This window comes from Ziziphus jujuba, chromosome 9, assembly GCF_031755915.1.
Source record: "Ziziphus jujuba cultivar Dongzao chromosome 9, ASM3175591v1".
In the NCBI taxonomy this organism is placed as follows: Eukaryota; Viridiplantae; Streptophyta; class Magnoliopsida; order Rosales; family Rhamnaceae; genus Ziziphus; species Ziziphus jujuba.
Window position 1 is genome coordinate 18,580,038 of NC_083387.1, and position 25,419 is coordinate 18,605,456.

Here is a 25,419-nt window from a genome sequence, read left to right on the forward strand (position 1 = left end):
AAGTTGAGAATTAGGTGTTTAAAAATTCACTCGGTATTGTTTGCTTTTTGCTATTGTTTTGTTGATAAGTTTAATTAAAACATACTTGTAATCTAATTACTGTGTAGTGGGCATTTTAATTAGAACTTTAAGTTAATTCTTTGAGCGAAAAAAGACAAGAACGTGTGAGCTTAAAAAAGTGTCAAAAGCCGACATTAGTGTACAAACACGAGTGTCGAGACCTTGTTTGAATGAAACACGTAAGGGAGTGAATTTAGTGAGATCCTATTTTATTTTTGTGTTATTCATACTAATATGGCAGATTTAAGGGTGAAAAAGAGGAGATTGGATTTGGTTACACCTAAGAGGAGATTAAGGAAATCTTTCTTTTTTTAGGTGTAACCAAACCCAATCTCCAATCAACTTTTTGTTTTCCATCTAAATTAACACGTTCACTGAAAGGAAAATGTTAAATTTAATGGAGTCAAAGGATTGAAACCATAAAAATTTTCAAATGGAGTATATTTAGCAACTGAATGCAAAGATATATTATAAGCAAATTCTACATGTGGCAAACATTCCTCCCATGTTCTTAAATTTCAACTAATTAAAGCCCTTAACAATGTAGACAAAGTTCTATTTACTACTTCAGTTTGTGGATGACAAGTAGTTGAAAATAAAAGTTTAGTTCTTAACTTAGCGAACAAAGTTTTCCAAAAGTAGCTTAAGAACTTAGCATCCCTATCCGAAACAATAGTCTATACATTCCACGAAATCTTACTACTTCCCTGAAGAATAGATTAGCTACATTAGATGCATCATCAGTTTTATTACATGTAATAAAATGTGTCATATTAGAAAACCTATCCATAACAACACAAATTGAATATTTACCAGTCTTAGATCTAGGGAAACCGAGAAAAACTCCATAGACAAATCTACCTAAGGAAAGAATGAGATTGGCAAAGGCATGTGAAGTCCATGTCGTTTCAACTTGGACTTGGACTTTCGGCATTTAAGGCACCTCTCACAAGTTCTCTCCACATCTCTCATCACGTTAGGCTAATAAAAATGTTCTTGTAATAATGATAAAGTTTTTAAATTACCAAAATGACCCATTCAACTTTCACCATGATCTTCGCGAACTAGTAACTCCCTAATGCTACAATTAGGTACATAAAATTGATTTTCCCTAAACAAATATCCCTCAAAGATGTAAAATTTAATTAAACCGTGTTTAGTACAATTTATAAATATTTCACCAAAGTCACTATCATGCTTATAAAGTTCTTTTAATTGTTCAAATCCAAGCAACCTAGCCTCTAAGGTAGAAAATAATACATACCTTCAGGATAATGCATTAACAACCATATTTTCCTTACCTTTCTTGTAGCGGATGACATAAGGAAAAGTCTCAATGAACTCAATCCACTTAGCATGCCATCGGTTAAGCTTCCTTTGGCCTTTGATGTGCTTCAATAATTCATGATCTGTGTGAATCACAAATTTTTTTGGCATCAAGTAATGTTGCGATGTCTCTAAAGCCTTCATGAATGCATACATCTCTTTGTTATAGGTCGGGTACTTCAATGCCGCTTCTTTCAACTTCTCACTAAAGTGTGCTATGGGTCTTCCTTCTTGCATTAAAACAGCTCCAATACCTACACCTATAACATTACATTCAATTTCAAAAATTTTATTAAAATTCGGCAATATCAATAAAGGAGCATTAGATAATTTAATTAGATAATTTTTGTTTCAACAAATTAAAAGACTTCTTTTGTGATTCGCCCCATTTGAACCCAACATTCTTTTTGACAACCTCGATCAAAGGTGTTGCGATGGTGCTAAAATCCTTGACAAATCTTCTATAGAAACTAGCCAAACCATGAAAACTTCTTACTTGGGTGAGAGAAGTAGGTTTCAGTCAATCTTGTATAGCTTTCACCTTGGATTAGTCAACCTTAATTCTTGCGGCACTTACACAAATCCTAAAAAAAAAAGTTCATCTTTACAAAAATCACACTTTTTAAGGTTAGCAAATAATCGTTCATTTGTAAGAATATTTAAAACCTGCCTAAGATCTCCTACATGCTCATCTAAATTTCTACTATATACAAGAATATTATCAAAGTATAAAACCATAAATTTTCCAATGAATGGGTGCATAACATGGTTCATCAATCTCATGAAAGTACTAGGTGCATTGGTTAAACCAAAAGGCATTACTAACCATTCATATAAACCATATTTTGTTTTAAATGCGATTTTCTATTTATCACCTTCTTTCATCCTAATTTGATGATACCCACTCCTAGGTCAATTTTAGTAAACATGCATGTACCATGTAATTCATTAAGCATATCATCTAACCTAGGAATTGGATGCCTATATTTAATAGTTATATTATTAATAACCCTACAATCTATACACATCCGCCATGGTGCATCTTTCTTAGGTACTAATAAAATAGGGACAGCATATGGACTCATGCTTTCATGAATATAACATTTTTCAAGCAATTCACTTACTTGGCTTTGTAGCTTCTTTGTCTCCTCGAGATTATATGTAGGCCGATTAGGAATTGTAGCTCCAGAAATAAAATCAATTTGATGTTCAATCCCTCGAATGATTGGTAAACCACTTGGAATTTCTTCCGGAAAGACATCATCAAATTCCTGCAAAAGAGAAGAAATAAAACTTGGCAATTCAAGCTCTTCAAAGTTAGCTTGATATTTAAATAAGCATCTTTAAAAATCATGACCAGCAATGATTTATTACTTAAAAATGCCTTTTTAACCTCACCTAGGCTAAGATAATTTTTTTTTTCTTCTCTTTCCTCTCTTTTTCTTTTCCATTTTTGGATTTCACTTGCTCTCATGCTCTCGATTTTTACAAATTTTCCCTCTCTCTTGGATTCCTCACTCTTTTTCCTCTCATTCTTGGGTTTAGAATACTTACCTTGATGTGGATGTTCAGTCTTGCCCTCTTGGATAGGTGATGAAGCCATGGGTGCCATGCTTGACTTCTCTTTAAGCTGTTCGGCCTCACTCCTTTGTTGCATTTGTAATTAGTCTCTAAATACCTCTTTTAAAGTTAATGGCTCAAGCTTAATCTTCTTACCTTTGAATCGCAATACAATCACATTCTCTCTACCATAGTGTGTGGTGTCTTTATCAAATTGTCATGGCCTTCCCAACAAAATATGACCAGCATGCATAGGCATAATATCATATAATACAACATCCACATATTTTTCAATGCTAAACTTTAACTTGGCTTGTTTATTTACTTGTTTATTTACTTACATCTCACCATTATCATTAAGCCATTATAATCTATATGGTTTGGGATGTTTGATTGTTGTTAGATCTAATTTCTTAACTACCACATTATTAATTACATTAGCACAACTTCCACTATCAATTATCATACTACAAGTATTATCTTAGACTTCACATCGGGTATGGAAGATGTTTTCTCTTTGGACTTGATCTTCATCTTTATACACGGTTAAGACTCCTTCCCACCAAACTCAATTCAGCTTTTGAAGCTTCAAGATTCTCAGCTTCATCTTATTCTTCAATTGCTTCATCTACAAGTTCGGCTTCTTCCTCGAATACTTCACTTTCGAACTCCAATTCCCCATTGCCTCTAAGCACTGTAATTGAATTCTTCTATTTGGGCATTGGTTGGCAATTTGTTGTTGTCCCTGGCACATAAAACAAACAATATCTCTAGTTCTTGAGGATTTAGGATCAGATTTACCTTCCAACTTAGGTGCTTGAGCTGAATCCAACCTTGTATCCCTCCTTGACCGATTGCAGCTCTCTTCTCATTAGTTTGGTTTTAGCCATGTGTCATATGTGGGATTGCTTCTCCAAACACTTGAATTAGGCCTCCCGTTGTTGGAAACTCCTCCAAACTATGAGCTTGTACCCCTCCTCTTGAATTGGTTCTCAATTATAATAGCTCCATGAAGCATCTCTTCCAAGTCCACATATTATTTTAACTCCACTTGGTTGGCTATTTCTCGATCTAAACCTCCCAAAAACTGTGCCATGGTTACCTCATAATCCTCATTTATGCTCAATCTCCTCTCTTTGTAGTACTCTTCCACGGTCCTACTTCCTTGTGATAATGATTGAAGCCTTTGATGCAGCAACCTATGGTAATGAGTCGGCACAAATGTCTTTCTCATGGCTCCTTTCATTTATTGCCAAGTAGTAATTAATTCATCACCAACTCTCCTTCGGGTACCTTGCTCATTAGTCTACCATTGAAGTGCATAATATCCAAATTCCAAAGCAACCAATTTAACCATATTTGCCTCGGCAGTAAAAAATCATCTCCATGCACTCTTCCTACTCTAGGTAAGCCTCCGGATTACTCTTTCCCATAAAAGGTGGTATATTGATCTTAATTTTGCCAAGGTCATATGTTCAAACTCCTCTTTGAGGTTATCTCCAAAATTACCTCCTTCAAATTCCTCTCTAAAACGTTTACGGCCTTCTCGACTTCGACCTCGACCTCCTTGGTGTTCCTCTCTTGGATTTGGCCCACATTGGAAATTCTCAATTATGTCCATTTTTTTATCTAGGTGATCAAGGTGAGCATTTATCCTTTGAAGTTGTTCCAAAATCGCCATCATATCGGTAAGTTCATCTCCAAGTCCTATTGCTCTTGACTCACCTTTGTATCCCATGGATTTCTCTTCAAGATTTCTTAATGAACTATTTCCTTTCCTCATTATTGGTTTTGTCATGTTAGTAAAAATATAGCAAAAAATCCTCACCAAGAGTACTCCCTCATGTGTTTCACTCAAACAAGGTCTCGATATTCGTGCTTACACATTAGTTTTGTCTTTTAACCCTCTTTTAAGTTCACATTCTCTTGCCTTTTTCCACTGAAAGATTTATCTCAAAATTCTATTAAAACACACTCAAAACAGCAACTAGATCACAAGCACGCTCTAATTAAACTTATCAACAAAATAACAACTAAAACAAGCAAAGACAGAGTGAATTGACAAAACCTAGTCTCAACCTTACTAACCAAAAACAAGGTAAAATAACAAAGTAATTTTCAAAATTAACAAGGAATAAATTAGAATATTAAGGACCAATAATTCAAGGATAAAATCGAAAAAAGAGATTCGAACAACGAAAAATAAATAATTTGAACAAAATATAGAATAGTTATTGGTAGGAGTTTTTGTAATTCAAGTCTTTGTCTCAATTCCTTTAACCAATTTTAATCCAAACAATTTTAGCACTCAAAATTCAAATATCCAGCAACCAAATATTGAATAAATAATCAGAAACTTAACAATTACAATTATGTTCCTCGAAATCAAACAATCCTCAATAATATTCTACCAAAACCGGCTTTTGTACATAATTTTTTTATTTTTATTTTTATCTTCGGCCTTTCTTTCTTTTTCTTTTTTTTCTTTTTTTTCCGTTTTAAAATCACTCACAGATTATAAACACCAACTCCAGTAGCAATAAACAACACCAAAATTGCAATTCCAATGCCAAAAATTCAACAAACCTGATCCAAACTTCAACAAAAACAAATTGCAAATATTTGTAGGGTTTATGCAATATGTTATCAAATCTCTCTTTTTTTTTGTTTTTTTGTTTTGAATATATGAATGCAACTAATTACTAAGAACTAAAATGCAAAACAAAATTGAATATATATGCCAACAGCCAACAAAGAAAAATCAACAAAATTGAATATAGCAACCAAATATTGAATATATGAATGCAACAAAGAAAAATCAACAATAAACCAAATTACTAAGAACTAAAATGCAAAACAGCCAACAAACTAGGAAGCAAAAAATTTGGCTAAAACAAATAAACAAATTCGGCTATGAAGAAATTTTTTTTTTTGTTTTGTTTTATTTTTTTTATTTTTTTATGCAGAACATGAATGAGATAGAAGCAACCTTAACCTAATGTTAAAATTGTAGAATAACACAGACCAAAATAAAGCAAATAAGATAGATCAAACACGAACAATATTTGGCTCTAATACCAAATGATACGAACCTAGGTAGACTTGCTCTTAAATCGTATTATATTAGCCCGAATCACAATTAAGTTCAGGGTCTAATGATCACCTTAACCTTAATCAACTTGTGATTAAAAACCTTGATATATGATAAAGGTGCCACAATAGGTGATGGATGTCCCATTGGTAAATCAAACTAAAACACTTGATTTCTATTATGTATTTTAGGTGTTAAAGAAAACAAAGAGAATTCTTTCTCGCAAATAAATTTTTGAATAATATCTAACCTGCTTTCTCATTGAAAAATAAACTTTTAAATAGGCTAAGAGTACAAAACAAAAACTCTAGAATAGTAGGGCAAATTTCTGCCAACGTGGATTGGAATTAGGAAAGTGGCCGAATTTTCGAACCTTTCCTAAACTAAATTGGTTTAATTAATTCTTTAATTTTGGAAATAGGAATTAATTAACTTACAATCAAAATATATAAAATTCTAACTTTTCTAAAGTAATTGGTCCAGCAAATAAATAAATAAAAACCAAAATAAAGACTTTCCTAAACAAAAGTTAAATGTTCAAATTAGGAAACTAGTTGGCATGATTTCATGGTCCCTTGTAGTGGTCAATCACGTTCATAAACCAACAATTTCACTCCTTGCTGCACGGAGTCCATTAGAAGCACCAAAACAGCTTGTCGAGTCCATTTTGGCCTTCATAACTTGAATGCCTAAGACAAGCTTTGGATCTTCTAGTATTGTCATGCTCTATTGAGATTGAATCACTCCTTGGATGAAGTTAACCAGATTGTTATTGAATTTCCTAGCGTGTGCCCTATTGATTGGTCGCATCTTCATTTGTACAGGATTAACACCTTAGCGGGTAGTCGGTTGTATGGGTATGGGCAGATTCTCATAAGTGACTAAATTAAGAACAATATTGATAGAGAGTGACAAGTCTGCCAATGGAGGCAGGGTGGTGGCTAGAAAAATAAAAAATGATCCAATTCATTCCTAAATGGATTCAAGAGCACTCGATTTGAACCCTGGGTTCGGGGACAGATTTTTATGGTTTAGGGGATAAAACGAGTATTTTAGAATTTGTTCATTATTGGGCATGCTTCTCAACACTTATATAGGGCGTTAGGTCATTAAAAGACAAAAATCCAGGACTAATTTAGACATTTGATATAATATTGATGTTTACATGCTGGTGGCCAAAAAAAATAAAAAATAGTGGTGATCTAATTTAATCTTAAAGTCTAACCGAATCGAACCTTGGGTTTGGGGAGAGGTTTTCAGGTTTGGGGGATAAAACGGTATTTTAGAATTTGTTCAATGTTGGGCATGCTTCCCACCACTTACATAGGGCCTTGGGCCATACTAGCAGACAAAAATCCGGGACTGGTTTGGATAATGATATAATATCGATGTTTAAAACTTTCGGGATTGGTTTGGATATTAATATAATACTGATGTTCATAACCTTTTAGAGCTATAACTTATTTATATGTAACACAGAATTTGACATGCCACCAATCTATAAACTTATATCTATATGCTCTATATGATAGTATACAGGTCAAACCAAAACATTAACCATATAAAATGTCAAATTTGAGATCCACAAATGATCCAGTTAGTCAAATTCGATTTAAGTTGCAAAATTTTGGATAGTTTTTCGAGATAGAATGTTACATAGGTGTTCTAATGAGAGATTAGCTAATTAATGAAAAATATAACCATTAGTTTTCTTCCTTAGAGATTGTTGTCGCTGTCTGTTATAATAATAAAATAAAAAAATTTACATTTATCAACATGAGTAAGAAATAAGCAACAAATCTACGCTTGTTAAATAAGGTTACTAATGTTCATTTTACATTCACTGGCATTAGTTCTCTTTTAGTTTGATAAACAAATTTCTCCCATCTCGAAAAAATATTGACTTTCCTATTAATTGAATAAAACTCCCCATGAAAGTATGAGGGTCACAAGATAAATCTAGTGAACAATAAACAAATAAAATAATAATAAAAAAAATAACTCCTTTAGTACACTTTGAAATTCTGATTGGCTTTATAGGACGATTCCTTATCCCTTAAAACTCTATAACACAATCAATCGTACCTGTTTAAGTTCGAAAGTTCTCTCACTTAAATCGCTAAATAACTACTAATCAAATTATCTAACCTATTATATTCCATAGTCTTATTCAAGGGAATTGGAATCCTCCCCCAATACTATCGGTTGTTCCTCCACTGGGTGGGTCAATGGCAATCCAGAGCAAGGACAGTGTAATTGCAATTAGACCTGACCAGACAAAAACAATTGTAGGTGTCTTCCCTCTCCTTCCCATCAAACCTTTTGCAAAAGGATACAAATGAGCCAAGACCCAGAAACTAAAGAATGCTCCACCCATCAACTTACTCCATTTCGGATTTTCACTGTAAACCGTCCTCGCAAACGCTACCGCCATTGCAATTATGTTCACCATGGCGATCACAATGGGAGGAATCATCAACGAAGTCCATTTCACGATGTACAAATCGGCGTAAATGTCGTCGTTGTCATCTCCTCCTGATTTGGATGTCAACGTGAATGATATTTCAATTCCTGCTATCACTTTCAAAAGGCCTTGTACCACAGCCGCGAAGTGAGCACTAGTTCCGGAGATGAGCCAAAACTGTTCATTTCTCCACCAGTCTTCTAATCCAACACCGGACCATTTCACCTCTAGGATTGCCAGTCCAATAAGGCATAAAGTTATGGTAAGTAAATAGACTAAGAACGTGACATTCAGAGTTTGCACGATGAAGTTTCCAGATAAGAGCGACAGTGCCGGAAGGAAGCAATAGACGATGAGGAACACAGAGGTGAAAGGGTATATGCCAACATTAAGATAAGCAAGACGCTGAAGAACCTTGAGTCTCCTGGTGGCAAGGAATGCGTTGTTTCTGGAGAAGAAGATTTCGACCGAGCCAGTAGCCCACCGCAGCACTTGGTGAAGTCGATCAGTGAGATTGATGGGTGCAGATCCTCGAAATGCGTCGCGCTTGGTAATGCAGTAGACCGAGTGCCATCCACGGTTATGCATCCGGTAGCCTGTCACCACATCTTCTGTGACCGAACCATAAATCCAACCCACACGGTCTCCCCATTCGGTCTTGTCTTCATACCTGTCATGATGAACAGTCAACCTTTTTGTCATTCCATATGCTTACTATAAGCTATGCTTGTTCTCATTCACGTCCAGCATTGGCAAAATAAAAATAAACCAAATGAATAAAAATAATTGGTTTTAAATGTAGTGTGAGATTCTATCATTAACCGGAAAAATAAATAAATAAATAGAAGATCTCCATCCTGCTAATATAAGTTAGGTTTAGAATTAGTTTTGATACGTTGTTTACATTTGTCCATGCATGTATATCACAACTTAGCATATCAAAGTGTTAAAAAAAAGAAAAAAAAAAAAAAAAAGAAATGCATACCAACATGAAATGACGGATACGGCTTCAGCAACACTGGTGGCATCAAGCGGTTCGCGGGGGATCCTAAGAGCACCGGGAGGCCTGCCGTACTTGACTGCAGGATGATCGACAATTGGGCGGCCATGGAACTCAGCAACCGGTATAGACTCCGCTAACAATGTTGAATTTCCAAAACGCTTTGGAAGTAAGTTCACATCTAGATCAGGATCAAAGTCAGTGGCTGCTAAGGGTTGTGTTTGTGCCGGTATTTCTGTGTCATCCTTATGTTTTAGCTTGTCAGTCTGCGGTGGATCGAAACCATACAGAGCAAACCGCCTAAACATGCATCCCGTTCCCACATAAACCGGACCCTGAAGGAGGTTATCGATTTCAAATTCAATTTAGTACACCAATAAAAGGTGGAAGGAATATGCATATACAATGGTAAATTTTCCAAAATTCCTCGACTTTATACTTTTTTTTAATTTTTTTTTTATTGCGCCACTTTGTTTTAAGGAATTTATTTAATTGTAAGTTAAATAACTTTTTTTTCCAATAATGTTTTTCACCTTTATTTAATAAAACAAATGGTTTAGGTAAAGAGTATCAATTTGTCAAATTTTCATTTCATTAGAACTTATCAATTAAATTTGCTAAGCATACAAACTTAGCTATTGCTACGTCGTCGCTTCAGAGATAAATCGAAACAAATTTAAAATGTGAGGGGATAAATTGCAATTTTCAAAAATTTAGACACAAATCTGAAAATATAAAATAAAAAAAAAAAGTATAAAATAGACTTGAGCGACAAGATTGAAAAATTTGGGGGTACATACCTGTACGCCGTCAAGAGCACGCATGTTGCCATCAAAAAAGACAGTATTATTATTAGCATAACGATCAGAGGGATCAATGCCTTCAAATCTCTGAGGGAACTGAACGTAGCAGATGTTTTCGCCGCCACGATCCATCATGAAGCACATTCCTTCGCGGACGGCTTTGCAATTGTAGATATAGTGATCGCAGTCAAGGTTGAGAATGAAAGGGCCATTGGATAGAATAGCTGAAGCTCGTACCAGTGCGTTCATGGCTCCAGCTTTCTTGTTGTGATCATAGCCATGCCGCTTCTCGCGCGAGACATATACAAACATCGGGAGGCGTATATCGACATCCGTGAAATCTATGATCTTGTCATCGGTGCCTCCTAGTAATGGATCGCTGCTCGGAGGCTTCAGCATCACCTGCCAATTTTGTGCATGTTTTGATCATTGCAGACTATGTTGAATCACACAATACGGTAGGAACACTTTTGGATCCTCTATTTTGTTCATAGTTTTATTCTGTCTTCTTCATTTTAATTTTTTTCATTCAAGTGCTTCAATTTTAATTTTAGTTTCGATGTGGGTCTTACACTTTTCATATTTTTAAATGAAGAATCTCATTTTTAATTCTGATTACGGTTCAAGGCAAAAGATAATGACAATTTTAATTGAAATATATGTTTGGTTATAAGACTTGAGTTAAATTAACAGAGCATTCCTTAAAAAAAATAAAAAAAATAAAAAAAAAAAATAAAAAGAAAGAAAAAATAATAAAAGAAAAGAAAAGGAAAAAGTATATTTATATCGACATTGAAACCAAAATACCAAAAATTGAAGGTTTCAATTATAAAATATAAAATAAATAAATAAATATATATATATATATTGGGTCGAAAAATATAGCTTGCCCTAAACTACTACTCTTTGAATTTCTAGGAATACATGTTTTCTTATTCTACTTATCTGAATTTTACCTTAGCAATATATTTATATGATATATGACATGTGATATCAGATGAAAGACTGATATATATTGTTAGAAAGAAAGATGTGAAACTGTACGTATGTAAATATTTTCTAATTACAACATAGATTTCTTGTGCAATCTATCAAAATTAGATCTGTTCTCTACACAACAAACAAAAAAACACACACACACACACACATCTATTATTAGATTTTGTCATTTTTCTATTGGAAAGAATTATTGGTTTCATATCTTTAACTGTTTCAAAAGCTACGATCTAAAAAACTGCATTGTTGGTCTATACAAATATAATAAATTATTAAAAGCTTCAAAAAAGGAAAGTGATATATTATATATATATAGACAAAATGAAATATTAATGCATTTTGAATCTTAATAATTGAAACAATTCAAAGACTAGTAATAAGAGATCTTGGTAATTTTCAGTTTTTAACCATTAATGGATACATCCAATGGTGCATAAATGACCAAAAATTATTGGTAGCTATGACCATGATTAATAGACAGCTATATGTGCCTATTTAAAGACGAAGCTAATATTTGTTAAAAACGTTTTGTGGAATACGTTTAATGGAACGGCCATTTTAGTACATGTATGACACGATAAATTTCAAGATTATATCCTCTCTCTATTCGGAAGTTGAAGACAGTGGCAAATTTTGAAATGTAAACAAAGATTTAATTTGTTTTCATTAATTTATATTATAACTTCTAGTCACCCTTTTCATATTAAAAGATCATGCCAAAAAATTGAAATTAAATTTGCACCCATAGTAGTACCTGAAGAATTCCTGCATGGTCACCTTTAGCATGATCGCTTGAAGGAACAGCCCAAGTACCAGGCCAGTGGGTCCCATCAGCCATCCATGTAGCCTTCAATATCTTTATCGGCTCCATTGGGTCCCCTCCACTCTCCCTTATATGCTTTAACATCTTCATTTCCTCTCTTGCGTTGAAGGCGTCCGATCTCCTCCGAATCGAATCAGGCAGCCCATTGATCCTTACCTTAAATTCATCATACTCCCTCTTTATCTTCCTCCTGTCTTTCACGAAATCTGACCTACTTTTATTCCTAGTTGGATCGACTTTCAAGCTAAAGTAGCTCTCCGGATTCCTCGGTTCGATATCATGTTTCCGGCAAAATGGAACCCACAAATCAGCGAAGCTTGCAGCCTCGGCCATGGCCTCAAAGGTTAGAAGTGCGCCGCCATCATCGGAGATATAGCAAGCTAGCTTCTCCACTGGATAATCAACGGCTAGAATTGAAAGGATAGTATTGGCAGTGACTAGAGGTGGTTCTTTTTCGGGATCCGCGGTGGAGACAAACATATCGCAGCCTGGTAAATCGGAGCGGCCGGTGGGATTCGATGGCGATGGCATATCGAACTTCTCCCGGAGGACCTCGAGGTCGGTGGATCGGTTGATTGGGCAGAGCTTGGGAATCTGGTCGAGAATCCATGAGAAAGCAAACCATACCTCACAAATTACTGACATAAGCCATAACCATATTGCGTCTTCGTTTGGATGAACGAGTCTCCATTCCAAGAAGAAACCAAGCACCACAAGCCTAACCAAGATCAACAGCCTGACAATAATAATAAATTTAATGTGGCTTATTTTAATCGCATGTTAAGGAATAACGGGAACGACGAATAATGAATAATAAAATGTAATAACATATATGAAACAAGTGATTTCCTGTTTTCTTTTTTTTTCTTTTTTTTCTTTTTTTTGGTTTGTAATTATTATTTTTATGCCATTTTAAATATTAATTTCTCCCAATAAAAGAAAAGGCCAAAGGGTGCTGAATACAAGAGAATCAAACAGAAAAAAAATGCTTTTTCATTATATGAAATTTCGTAGTCCCTACGTTAAGGCTAACTAAGCATTCGTTCGTCAGAAAAGGAAAAAAAATAAAATAAAAAATAAAAATTGCTCTTTTGGTGATCTTTATCTTTATCAATTTTTTTCCTTAAAGATTTTACTTTTACTTGCGTATACCTTGCTTACTTTATAAATGATAGTTAGCCTTTTCACGTAACTACAAGTTTTAAGAAATTATTGCTTACAAGATTGAAGAAAAAAAAAATTAAAATCATATTAATCAATTTATATGATAAGATTGATTTTTATATATACATTTTTATTTTAGCCAATATAAATGATTATGATAGTAGTAAATTATCAATAATGTATGATTAATCTTTCAAAAAAAAGAAGAAAAAAAGAAAACAAATGTCAAAAATATGAACAAACAATGGATAACTTACTATTTTTTGTTTTTTTTGGGATTAATTTTATTTTCTTATTTGTTTAGCACGATTCGGTGGGCTAGTAATGTACAGGCTACAACATTGAGTTTTAGTACTAAATTTAACAATCTTTAATTTAAGTTTAATAGGGATGCATATATAATACATGCATATATACATGTATGTATGTATGTACGTACTGACCTATAAGGGCTGATAATGCCAGCTTGAATTGGCATTTTTCTACTTAGAGGTTTCCAAGGCTTATCTTTAGCATCCAACATGCCTCCATGGAACCCTTCATCCCCATCATCATCATACATATGATCATCTTGTGGCCAATAAGCATTGCCAACACCATATGTACCTTTTGTCTCAAACAGCCACCTATTATGATCAAATTCTCCATTTTGATTTCTTTTCATCATTGACATATTATTAGGATCCCTACTTGAGCCATCTGGGCCTGGAAGTTGTAGTGTTCCACTTGAATAATTATCTTGCGGATCATCATCAAAGTCGGTTCTATATGGTTCCTTGCAACCAGGACAAAGTCCAGTATCCTTTTGGGCATCCAGGAAGCAATCTCTACAAATTTTGAACCTAAAGAAGATAGACAATATTTCAAATGCATACTTTATAAAATAAATAAATAAGAAAGAAATAAAAAAGAAATGTAAACGAAATTTTGGTTGGTAACCTGCAAGCACAAGGAGTTATATCAACTCCCCTTTCATCCTTCATCACCTTGCCATCACAAGCAGGCATTTGACATGAAGAACCTTTGGCTCCAGCCATCTGCGGATGAGTCACATCTGAATCAATCACCTTGTCCATAAGATGAGCTCGTGTTACGCTATTGAATCCGCCGGTAAATAGTGAGTTGGAAACATATTGTTCTTCGGCTTTCACAGCGACAGATGATTCCATAGGCTGATTGTCCGGCGTAGGAGGAATGTGAACCGTGTAGTTCATGTAATCTCCCGATATTTCTCCGGACATGTCAAGATCTTCTCTTGAAAGACTAACATACCGACCGCTTGAAGTTCTTCTTGCGAATTTAACCGTTTGCCCGCTGGAACCACGATTGCTCTGCGAGTTATTGCTAGAACTCCCAGCACCACGAATGGCCTTCTTAGACGGTTGGTTGGTCAATGATGCCATTGTCTAACAATATTCCTTTTCTCTTTTTGTTAGAATTTTACTTTTATTTCTTTCAAAGGAATGCTTCTTCTCCCCTAAAGATCAAATTTGCATGGAAACATATTCACCATATAGACCCACCCATGATCATTGCGTGAAAAAAGTACTTGACAGATACCCAGATGGGAAGACTGCCATATTAGTTGGGTCATTGTTATCTCCACTCTCTAACTTTGGTAAACATATCCGAAGGTAGAAGTTTTGATTGGATAGAACGAAAGAGAAAGAGATAGAGATAGAGAAATTAAGAGAGAGAAAAATGGAAAGAGGTAATAAGAAAGATGGCAGGTAGAAGATTGGATTCACGGTGAGAGACCGAGTCATTCAAAATAAACAATGGCTGTTTTTAGGATGCAATGTTACGGGTTTCAAGGAGAGTGTTTGTGGATCGAGTTGAAGTGCAATGGGAGACTGTTTAATACGTCCATATTAATGGCAGATATCATATTTAACTAACATTCAATTGCTCGGTTACAAACGCATATACATAGATTTCTCTCTCTCTCTCTCTCTCTCTCTTTTAATATTCTTTTTGTATTTTTTTTTTTGCTCTTTTTGTGTGTGTATATATATATATATATACATTAGATATATACCTGTGCGATGCACGGCATATACAATTGTCATACATTATTTTGATAATAAATTATAAAAAAGAATTATAATCAAATCATATATAAAGCATCATAAGAACAATAGTAAACCAAAACTTTCAATTTAACATAATTAATCCAAATTTTGAAAAACTTCTTTAAAGACCATATTAGTGGTTGAATTTGTAGGTTCTTCATCTTTATCACAAATTAATATTTTCAATCATTTTCTATTTGTAACTCTGGAGACTACAATATATAACTGTCCATGACTGAAAACTGATTTTTTAAGATAAAGTTTGACATGTGAAAAAGATCGACCTTGGCTCTTATTAATAGTCATAGCATATGATACAACCAAATGATATTGTCTTCTTTGAAACTTAAAAGGTAACCTTGGGTTCAATGGAGTTAAAGTCATTCTTAAAATAAAAATTTTAAACTCGACATTGCTTCTTGAAATAACTTTTCCTTCGAGAATATGATTGTCAAGCCTTCTAATGACGAATCTAATCCCATTGCACAACCCGAAAATGATCAACATTCTTCATTATGATGATTTGCAATCTAAATATGCACCATACATTATTTTGATAATAAATTGTAAAAAAGTATTATAATCAAATCATATATAAAGCATCATAAATATTAAACCAAAACTTTCAATTTAACATAATTAATCCAAATTTTGAAAAACTTCTTTAAAGACCACATTAGTGGTTGAATTTGTAGGTTCTCCATCTTTATCACAAATTAATATCTTCAATCATTTTCTATTTGTAACTTTGGAGACTGCAACATATAACTGTCTATGACTGAAAACTGGTTTTTTAAGATAATGTCTGATATGTGAAATAGATCGACCTTGCCTCTTATTAATAGTCATAGCATATGATAAAACCAAAGGATATTGTCTTCTTTGAAACTTAAAAGGCAACCTTGGATTCAATGGAGTTAAAGTCATTTTTGGAATAAAAACTTTAAACTTGGCATTGCTTCTTGAAATAACTTTTCCTTCGAGAACATGATTGTCAAGTCTTGTAATGACCAATCTCATCCCATTGCACAACCTCGAAGAATGATCAACATTCTTCATTATGATGATTTGCAATCTAAATATACAACTTTTCCTTCAAAAATGTTTATTGTACCATGAATCATTCCTCCCTATAAATATTTATTAAGCTTTTTAGACCTTATACAAAAGAAGAGATACATAATATTATAATATTATTATAGTATTATATATAATATTATATATATATATATAATAGTATATTGTACAATGTATATAATAATAAGTACAATTATAATAATAATAATATATTTTATATAGTATATTATATACACATGCACAATATTATATATTCTATTATATATATGTATGTAATATTATATTGTATAATATAAACACATAATAGTAATAATAATAATATCAATAACATGTAATGAAAACTAAAAAAAAAAAAAATGCTCATCCATTAACACCATTTCAATTTACTAATTTATAATTCGTTATCAAAGCATAGGAGCTTCCAAAGTCTTAGGACACTAATTTTGAATGTCCACTAAGTTTTGATAGCATTGATATGGTTGATAAAATCGATCTACCTGGACATGTTCTCCAAAATAAAATAAAAGTTTTATTGATAATAAGTATATTTGGATTTTTTTTTTCAATGTATATTATAAAGGTTTGTTAAAAACTAAAAATTTGATGTCGATATATTTTGTTAAAAACTAAAAATTTGATATCAATATATAATACTCTCCAATCATGAAATTTAAATTCAAATATTATACGTCAAAGTGCTTATTAGCAGACATTATTAAAATATATATTAGGCCGTCTAACATTGGGCCATATATATGTATAATTGCGTCTTAATATATATGTATACTAAGTAGACCATAATTAGGCCATAAATATATATTTGGTAAATAAGATAAAATAAAAAAATATTTATTTTCAATTAATCTCAAAATTATCACCATGCGTAATTTTATCAATTGTTTGATAGTTATGGATATTTATATGAAAAACTAACCTTATGTATATTTGGCTATATCCAGAAAATATAAGATAATGAATAATAAATAATAAGTAATAATAAATAAAATCTATATGATGTATAAAATATTTATAAAATGGTTATTTCATCTTCTTCATATGCTTCTTGACCAATATAGAAGCTTAATTGATTTTCATTCTTCTATGACATTTTAATAAGGAAAAAAAAAAACAAAAAAAGTAACTATTATATGTTTGGAGAAATCTATGTATCAATAAATTAATGTGATAAACAATGCTTACAAATCAAATAATCATGGAAAGAGATTATTTTGTTGGTAAATTGATATTTATCCTCAAGTAAAATAATTAAAATTTAAATAGTTTTAGGGTTACTTAAATAGGCCAACATTTTCTTTATTTGTAGTTAATTTTTATTTTTATTTTTTATATTTTTAGAAAATTTTCCATTCTAACAGGGAACAAAAATAAAAAGAAGAAAGAAACAATTATTATTATTTTTTTCAGTAGAAAATCATTGCTCTTTTTTCCTTATTAACCATTAAATTATTTTTTTTTTAATTTTTTCTTTCTTCTTTGAAGCGCGCGGCGCAGGCCCCCCCCTTTCTTTTTTTAAATGATTCTCTACCCCTTATTTTCAGCATAGTTGACCAAAATTTATTTCCTTTATATGAGGCATAATATGAAAGCTTAATTGATTTTGATTCTTCTATGACATCTTAATAACGAAAAAATAAAAAAGTAAAAAAATCAATAATTGTACCTATTATATATTTGAAGAAGTTTATATGTCAATAAATTTATTTGATAAATAATGCCTAAAAATTAAATAATCATGGAAAGAGTTTATTTCTATTGTAAATTGATATTTATCCTCAAGTAAAATAATTAAAATTTATATCGTTTTAGAGTTAATTAAATACGTCAATATTTGCCTTATTAGTAGTTAATTTCCTTACTTTATTTTTATTTTTATTTTTTATATTTTCCGAAAATTTTCTATTCTAATAGGGAAGGAAAATAAAAAGAAGAAAAAAACATATAAAAAAGGGATTTTTTTTTCTTTTTAAAACGATTCTCTACCCCTTTTTTGGTTACTTATAAAAAGAAAGGATTTTGTTTTTCTTCTTTGGAACTTGTACAAATGGTTTTTCAAAAGCTAAGATTAATTTTATTAGCTTATGTATTATATTAATTTATAATTGGTATAATTGGTTTTATGAAAGTCTAATTTTTCTTTTCTTTTGCTAAGAAAAGACCAGGTAATTTACCATATATGCAAAAAATTAAATAAGTTTATAAATTGCTGGAGAATTAATTCCATTAGTGAGGCCATAAATTTATGAACAGCCTGACTTGACCCTTATTTATTGTTTCATGCACTTTTGTTTCCTTTTGCAGTGAAGTTATTTTTTCACATCAAAATTGTGTTTATGCTTCACTCCAACACACACCCATTTAAACAATTAAATGTGGAGATAGCTTAATTTTCATACTAATCACTTAAATTAAAATATGGAACAGAAATATGGAAACTTATTATTATTATATGATTATTATTTGGGTTAAAAAAAACATATGTAACTTTACTTGAAAAGACCATCATATTCATAATTGTAATTATAAAAATTATGACCATGGACGCCACTTAAATTAATAGAGGGAAATTATGCTAAAACAACAAAAACCAATATTATTTTTCAATAACAAAAATGAATGTTGAGAATAATTATATTAATCAACCCCAAAAATAAAAATATTGTCTTCTTAAAAAAACCATATTGTAATTTATACTAACTAAAATAAAAACATTATTTTATTTCAATCCCAATTAAAAAAAAAAAGCATAATAAGGAAAAAAAATAACTATAATATGTAGGACCAACGCTTAATCTTCGTAAGTTGCTTATTGTTCAATGAAGTTGTCCTAAAGTCAGGGAATTCCAGCACCATTTGATTGCTAAAACGATCGTATCGCTCTTTTTTGCATGCCGTCGGTCAGAATAGTCTCTTGCGTCTTCTCTTTTTTATTTTTTTCTTATCCATCATCTTAAAAAAATGGATAGACAAAGGTGAATCAATAATCAAGGATTCTTTTTCAGAAGCATTTTTTTCTTTTTGAAGAGTTTCTACATCATATCTTGATTTAGAATCATCAATTTCTTCCAAAAATTCATAGCATGGCTCACGTATATGCTTATGATTAACATGATCATGTTTAGAATCCATAAAAAAAAAAAATTGCAATTAAAGAATAAAAACAAAAAAAAGCCTTAAACCCTAAAACATAAATATGAGAGAAATAAAAAACAAACAAACTATTGAATATCAAAATTTTAAATAATAAGAAGGTGGCACTTACTAATTTATAGCCAAATATGTTTAACTTATTTGGTAAATAAAATATTAAATTTCAAAGTGCATCTTAGTAGACAATATTAAAATATATATTAGGCCATGATTCCTTTATAAAATATATGTATATATTTAGGCCATATTTCGAGTATAATATATATTAGGCTATCTAATATTAGACCATATATATACCTAATTCCCTTATAATATATGTAAATATATTAAGCCACGTATATGTATAATTCCATTATAATATATATGTATACTAATTAGGTCATAATTAGGCCATAAATATATATTTGGTAAATAATATAAAATCAAATATTTTATCTATTTTCAAATTATTTTAAAATTATTATTATATGTAATTTTATCAATTGTTTGATAGTTATGGATATTTATGTCAAAAATTAATTATATATATATATATATATATATTTGGTTACATTAATAAAAGGTAAGATAATGAATGATAAATAATAAGTAATAATAAATAAAATAAAAATATTTCAAAATTATTACCATATATATTCTTATTCATTTTTTGATAGTTATGGATATATATATCAAAATTTTATTTTATACATATTTGGTTGTATCCATAAAAGGTAAGATAATGAATAATAAATTAAAAAAAAAAGCTTTTGGAGAAAATTAAAAAGACGCATACACTTCTTCTTTTATATATTTTATAGATATATATGAAGTTAGTGACTTTTACTAATTTAAAGATTTTTATATGCTAGAGCTAAGGGTTATTTTATCCCATTTAAGATTGTAGTTTTGAGTTCAAATATTAATTGTCATTTTATTAAATGGTCAGACCTTTTAAAACTAAAGCACCTCTAATTAATTAGATGGAGAATTCTTGATACTAGATTTACTAATATAGAGGAATTCTATTATTAGGATATCTTTATTGAAAAACTTCCAAGATATTACTTGTTAGCCTTTAAATTACATCAAAATAAGGGTAGCAATGGTCATGTTTCATGCTAACCTATTTTTTTAAAGTTATTAATTGTGTTAAGCTTTCTCAACCCTATATTCTTCCTCAATTAATTGATATGTTTAAAATAAAATATTATTATTACTATTATTTTATTATTTTTCATTATAAAATATTAAATTCTATATTTATTTATCCTTATTTTTAATTTTTATGATTGTGAAAAAAGCTTAACACTTACAAATCAATGTTTCATTTATACTTTATTAGAAGTATATGAGCTACTTAAAATAGTGATTCTACTCATTCAAGACAGTACAACCTTTAATTACAATTTTTTGGAACCAGAAAATACTCTTTGATTTCAATTATATCTTGAGAAAAAGGTTCTTAAGATATTTTTATAGATGCACTCAATTAACTGAGTTGTTTACATACCCAAGTTACGGATCAAACCTGATACCAACCTAGGTAGACTTGCTCGTAAACCCGTATTATATTAATTTGGATCTTAATTATATTTAGACTCTAATGGAAACTTTAACCCCTAATCAACTTATGCTCAGAAATCTTGGTATATGATGAAGACACCATAATAAGTGATGGATATCCTATTGATAAGTCAAACTAAAACACTTAATTTCTATTAAGTGTATTAGGTGTTCAAAGAGAACCAAAAGAAAAAAAAAAAACTTTCTCACAAATATATTTTCTGTATGAATAATGTACTGAATACTTTTGAGATAATAGTCCTTAAATAGGTTGGGGAGACAACATAAAAACACTAAAACTCCATAGAGAAACCGGCCGTAGATTTAGGAAACTTAGTGTGGCCGAAATTCTCCTCATTTTTTGATCTAATTTAGATTAATTAATTCCTTAATTTTGAAATAGGAATTAATTAATTTACAATTGAAATAATAAATTATCAACCTTCCTAAAATGATTTTTCTAGCAAATAAATAAATAAAAATCAAAATAGAAGACTAATTTCCTAAAACAAAAGTCAAATTTCAGATTAGGAAACTAGTTGACTAGTTTTACAACTAAGTTGTCTTTATCCCATCACTGTTAGAGAATCATGGCAAGTGTTAGCAATGAAACATGCAAAACCGAGACCAAGGCAAGGTAAAAGTTGAAATGCCTTGGCCGAAATCATTAACCTAGTTTGTTTCATATTTGGTTTGTATTTTAATTCTAGCAAATTGTGTAATCTAGGCTAGATAAGTTGGTGCACAAAGACACCAAAATATGTTGTTTAAAGTATACTAGCCAAAGTAGGGTTTAAGAAAAACCAAGCACCTAGATGACATGGAAAGCACCTTGGTGACAAGGATGGTGACATGGAAGCTACTTGGTGACATGGAGCTTTACCATTCGGCCTTTCTCTCAACCAATGCATGGAAGGACATGTGTCATCAGGCATGAGGACTACTTCACCATGAAGCAACTAATGAGGCAGCAACACTTGTCAACCAACCATGATGCATGTGGCAAAGTTACTTTACACATGTGGTTTTGCTTCACCATGAAACACTTGTTTGTATTGGTCCTTAAAACTGGTCATGGTGTGCTTTCACACCTATTTTGTATGCTATAAATATGTATTACAGTTCAATGAATGAATATATTGAATTTTGGAGAAATATACCTTAGTTTCCATTTGAAACCAAGAGAACACTGAAACCGGCCTTGTTACAAATTTTCAGCAGCTTACTACATCAAAACCGAGATACACCTTCACTCCAAATCAATTTCAATCCTTCATACCTTGTTTTCTTTTGATTAACCTTGCCCTCATTCTTTCAAATTGGTATCAGAGCCTGGTTTCAGCAATCCCTAAAAAAAAACCGATTCAAAACTCATAAAACACCAACCGGTTTAAATGGCTTCCTCACATTTTTCAGCACCTTCACCTCCCATGTTAGATGGCAACAACTATCCTGTTTGGGCAATCAAAATGAGATCTTATCTTCAAGCTTATGACCTTTAGGAGCTTGTTGAAGTTGATTATGAGGTAGAACCATTGAGAGCAGGTGCTACTGTAAATCAAATCAAACTTCATAGTGAAGAAAATGCAAGACCTTACAAAACTCTCACAGCAATACAAGCTGCTATGACCGATGACATCTTCACTAGAATTATGACTTGTACAACTCCTAGACAAGCATGGAAAAAGCTTCAATAGGAGTTCCAAGGAAGTACAAGATCAAGACAGATGCAGCTGCTCAACCTTAGAAGAGAATTCAAAAATATGAAGATGTTGGAGCATGAAACCGTGAAGGAGTTTTCCAACAAACTTATGAAGATTGTCAACCAAATCCGGTTGCATGGTGAGTTTTTACCAGATCAAAGGATTGTTGAAAAGATCCTTATATGCCTTCTAGAGAATTATGAAGTAAAGATCTTAACTTTGGAGGAGACAAGAGACCTTACACAACTCACAGTTTTCTGAATTGATCAATGCCTTGCAAGCCATGGAACAAAGGAGGAGTCTTTGGCTACAAGGTGAATCAAGCTCGGCTGAAGTGCCCTTGTAGTAAATAATAAAGGAAAATCAATCCAGCAACCAAGGCCTTTCCAAAGGCAAAATAGAGGCAAGGAAACAACAAACCAAAGAGAGAACAAGATGACACATGGTCCTTGCATAATTTGCAAAAAGCAAGGACACACAGCTGAGATATGCTGGAGGAGACCGAATGCTCAATGCAAAATTTGCAAGCAATTCGGTCACATGGAAAGAGTTTACAGGCAAAGGAACCAAAGGAAAAAAGCTAGACATGTTCATGAACCCGAAGAGGCAAGTGGTGAGCATGTACATACCTTCACAGCAACTTGCAACCTTGCAAGCTCAATTAAAGACTCATGGATCTTGGATAGCGCGTGCACAAATCACATGTGCAACAACCGGGACTTGTTTGTCAAGTTTAACCCAAGAATTGCAACAAAAATCAGGGCAACAAATGGAAAAATCATGGAGGCACAAGGAAAAGGAGATTTGGTCATTAAAACACCAAAAGGTACAATTCAAATTACCAATGTTTTATTTGTACCAAATCTGTCCAAAAATTTACTTAGTGTGCCTCAACTTATGAAAAAAGGATATACTTTGAAGTTCTTAGATAAATGTTGTGAAATATCTAAGGATGAAAAAATTGTATTATTTGTCCATATGAAAGATAATATCCTTGTAATTGATTTTAATCAACTAAATCAAATGGCCATGAATACCAAAATCCATGAAGAATCAAAGCTATGGCATAGAAGGTTCGGCCACTACAACTATGCCACCATGAAGCAGATGCATACTCAGCAAATTGTTGAGAACTTACCACAAATCCTTGGAGATGATGCTGTTTGCCAAACATGTCAACTTGGCAAAATCAAAAGACAACCATTTCCTTTGACTATAATCGGCAAGGCAAAGGAAAAATTACAATTGGTGCATTCGAATTTGTGTGAACCTATGAATGAAGTAACACATGCTGGGAGGAAGTATTTTATCGTCTTCATTGATGATTATTCAAGGAAGTGCTGGATCTACTTCCTCAAACAAAAGTCAGAAGCTGCAGCCATATTTGAAAAGTTCAAAACACTTGTTGAAAATCAAGCACAAACAACCATCAAGGTAATTAGAACCTACAATGGTGGAGAGTACATATCCAAAACTTTCCAAGATATTTGCAAGACAGATGGCATCATACATCAACTCACTACTCCATACACACCACAACAAAATGGAGTGAGTGAAAGGAAGAATAGAACAATCATGGAGATGTCAAGATGCTTACTGTTTGAGAAGTGCTTGCCGAAGAAATTTTGGGCCGAAGCAGCTAATACAAGTGTATACCTCCTAAACCAACTTCCAAGTAAGGCAATTGAAGCCAAAACACCAAATGAATTATGGTATGGCTTTAAACCTTCAATTGCTCATTTAAAAGTCTTTGGAAGTATTTGTTACATGCATCTCCATGACTCCAAAAGAACCAAACTTGATAAGAAAGTAAGTATTGGTGTTCTTGTAGGCTAAGCTCGGTTTCAAAAGGCTATAGAATCTTTGATGTATCTAAGATGCAGGTTGTTGTCTCTCAAGATGTTATAATAGATGAGAACTCATATTGAAGTTGGCAGGAGCATAAAGTGGAAGTAAACACTTATATTCAATCAAGAACTCCTTCCACCGATCAAAATGATTTTGATGTTGAAAATAATTATGAAGATGATGATGACCTAGCCAATGAAGATTATGTGGGCAAGAGAGGCACAAAATCAATTGAAGAACTTTATGCAAGTGCAAGGATGGCAACACCTGATCCTACAACATATAGTGATGCTTCACAACACAAAGAATGGCAAGCTGCAATAGAGGAGGAGCTTCACATGATTGACAAGAATAAAACTTGAAGTTTGGTGTCGAGACCAAAGAAAGGATATGTGATAGGTGTTAAATGGGCTTTTAGAACCAAACTAAACCCTAATGGCACCTTGAAAAAAAACAAAGCAAGGCTGGTTGTTAAAGGTTACATTCAACAATACGGTGTAGACTATATGGAGACTTTTGTACCGGTTGCAAGACATGAAACCATTCGGCTTCTACTTGCATATGCAGCCAACAAATCTTGGAAAATATACCATTTGGGTGTAAAATCAGCTTTTCTAAATGGTATATTAGAAGAAGAAGTATATGTTGAGCAACCTGAAGGATTTGTCATAGAAGGAGAGGAGGAGAAAGCAAACAAGCTCCAAGAGCTTGGTATGCAA

At 32.2% G+C, this 25,419-nt stretch overlaps 1 protein-coding gene across 1 annotated transcript; it reads right to left on the reverse strand.

Moving 5' to 3' along the window:
* Window positions 1-7,925: 7,925 nt before the first annotated feature.
* Window positions 7,926-15,010, reverse strand: LOC107427124 (cellulose synthase-like protein D4). Its single transcript, XM_016037471.4, has 6 exons — window positions 14,227-15,010; window positions 13,731-14,129; window positions 12,055-12,859; window positions 10,302-10,706; window positions 9,487-9,836; window positions 7,926-9,171 (listed from the first exon to the last, which is right to left on the reverse strand). Exons 1-6 carry the CDS (start codon window positions 14,688-14,690, stop codon window positions 8,208-8,210), a joined length of 3,387 nt encoding a protein of 1,128 aa, XP_015892957.1. The 5' UTR covers window positions 14,691-15,010; the 3' UTR covers window positions 7,926-8,207.
* Between the last annotated feature and the right edge of the window lie 10,409 nt (window positions 15,011-25,419).

Bases quoted from the DNA above. Each gene is read 5' to 3' on its own strand.
- LOC107427124 (XM_016037471.4), bottom strand. From the start codon at position 14,690: ATGGCATCATTGACCAACCAACCGTCTAAGAAGGCCATTCGTGGTGCT. The intron at 14,130-14,226 runs GTTACCAACCAA...TATCTTCTTTAG, and splicing joins ATAACTCCTTGTGCTTGCAG to GTTCAAAATTTGTAGAGATT. The intron at 12,860-13,730 runs GTCAGTACGTAC...TATTATTGTCAG, and splicing joins GGCATTATCAGCCCTTATAG to GCTGTTGATCTTGGTTAGGC.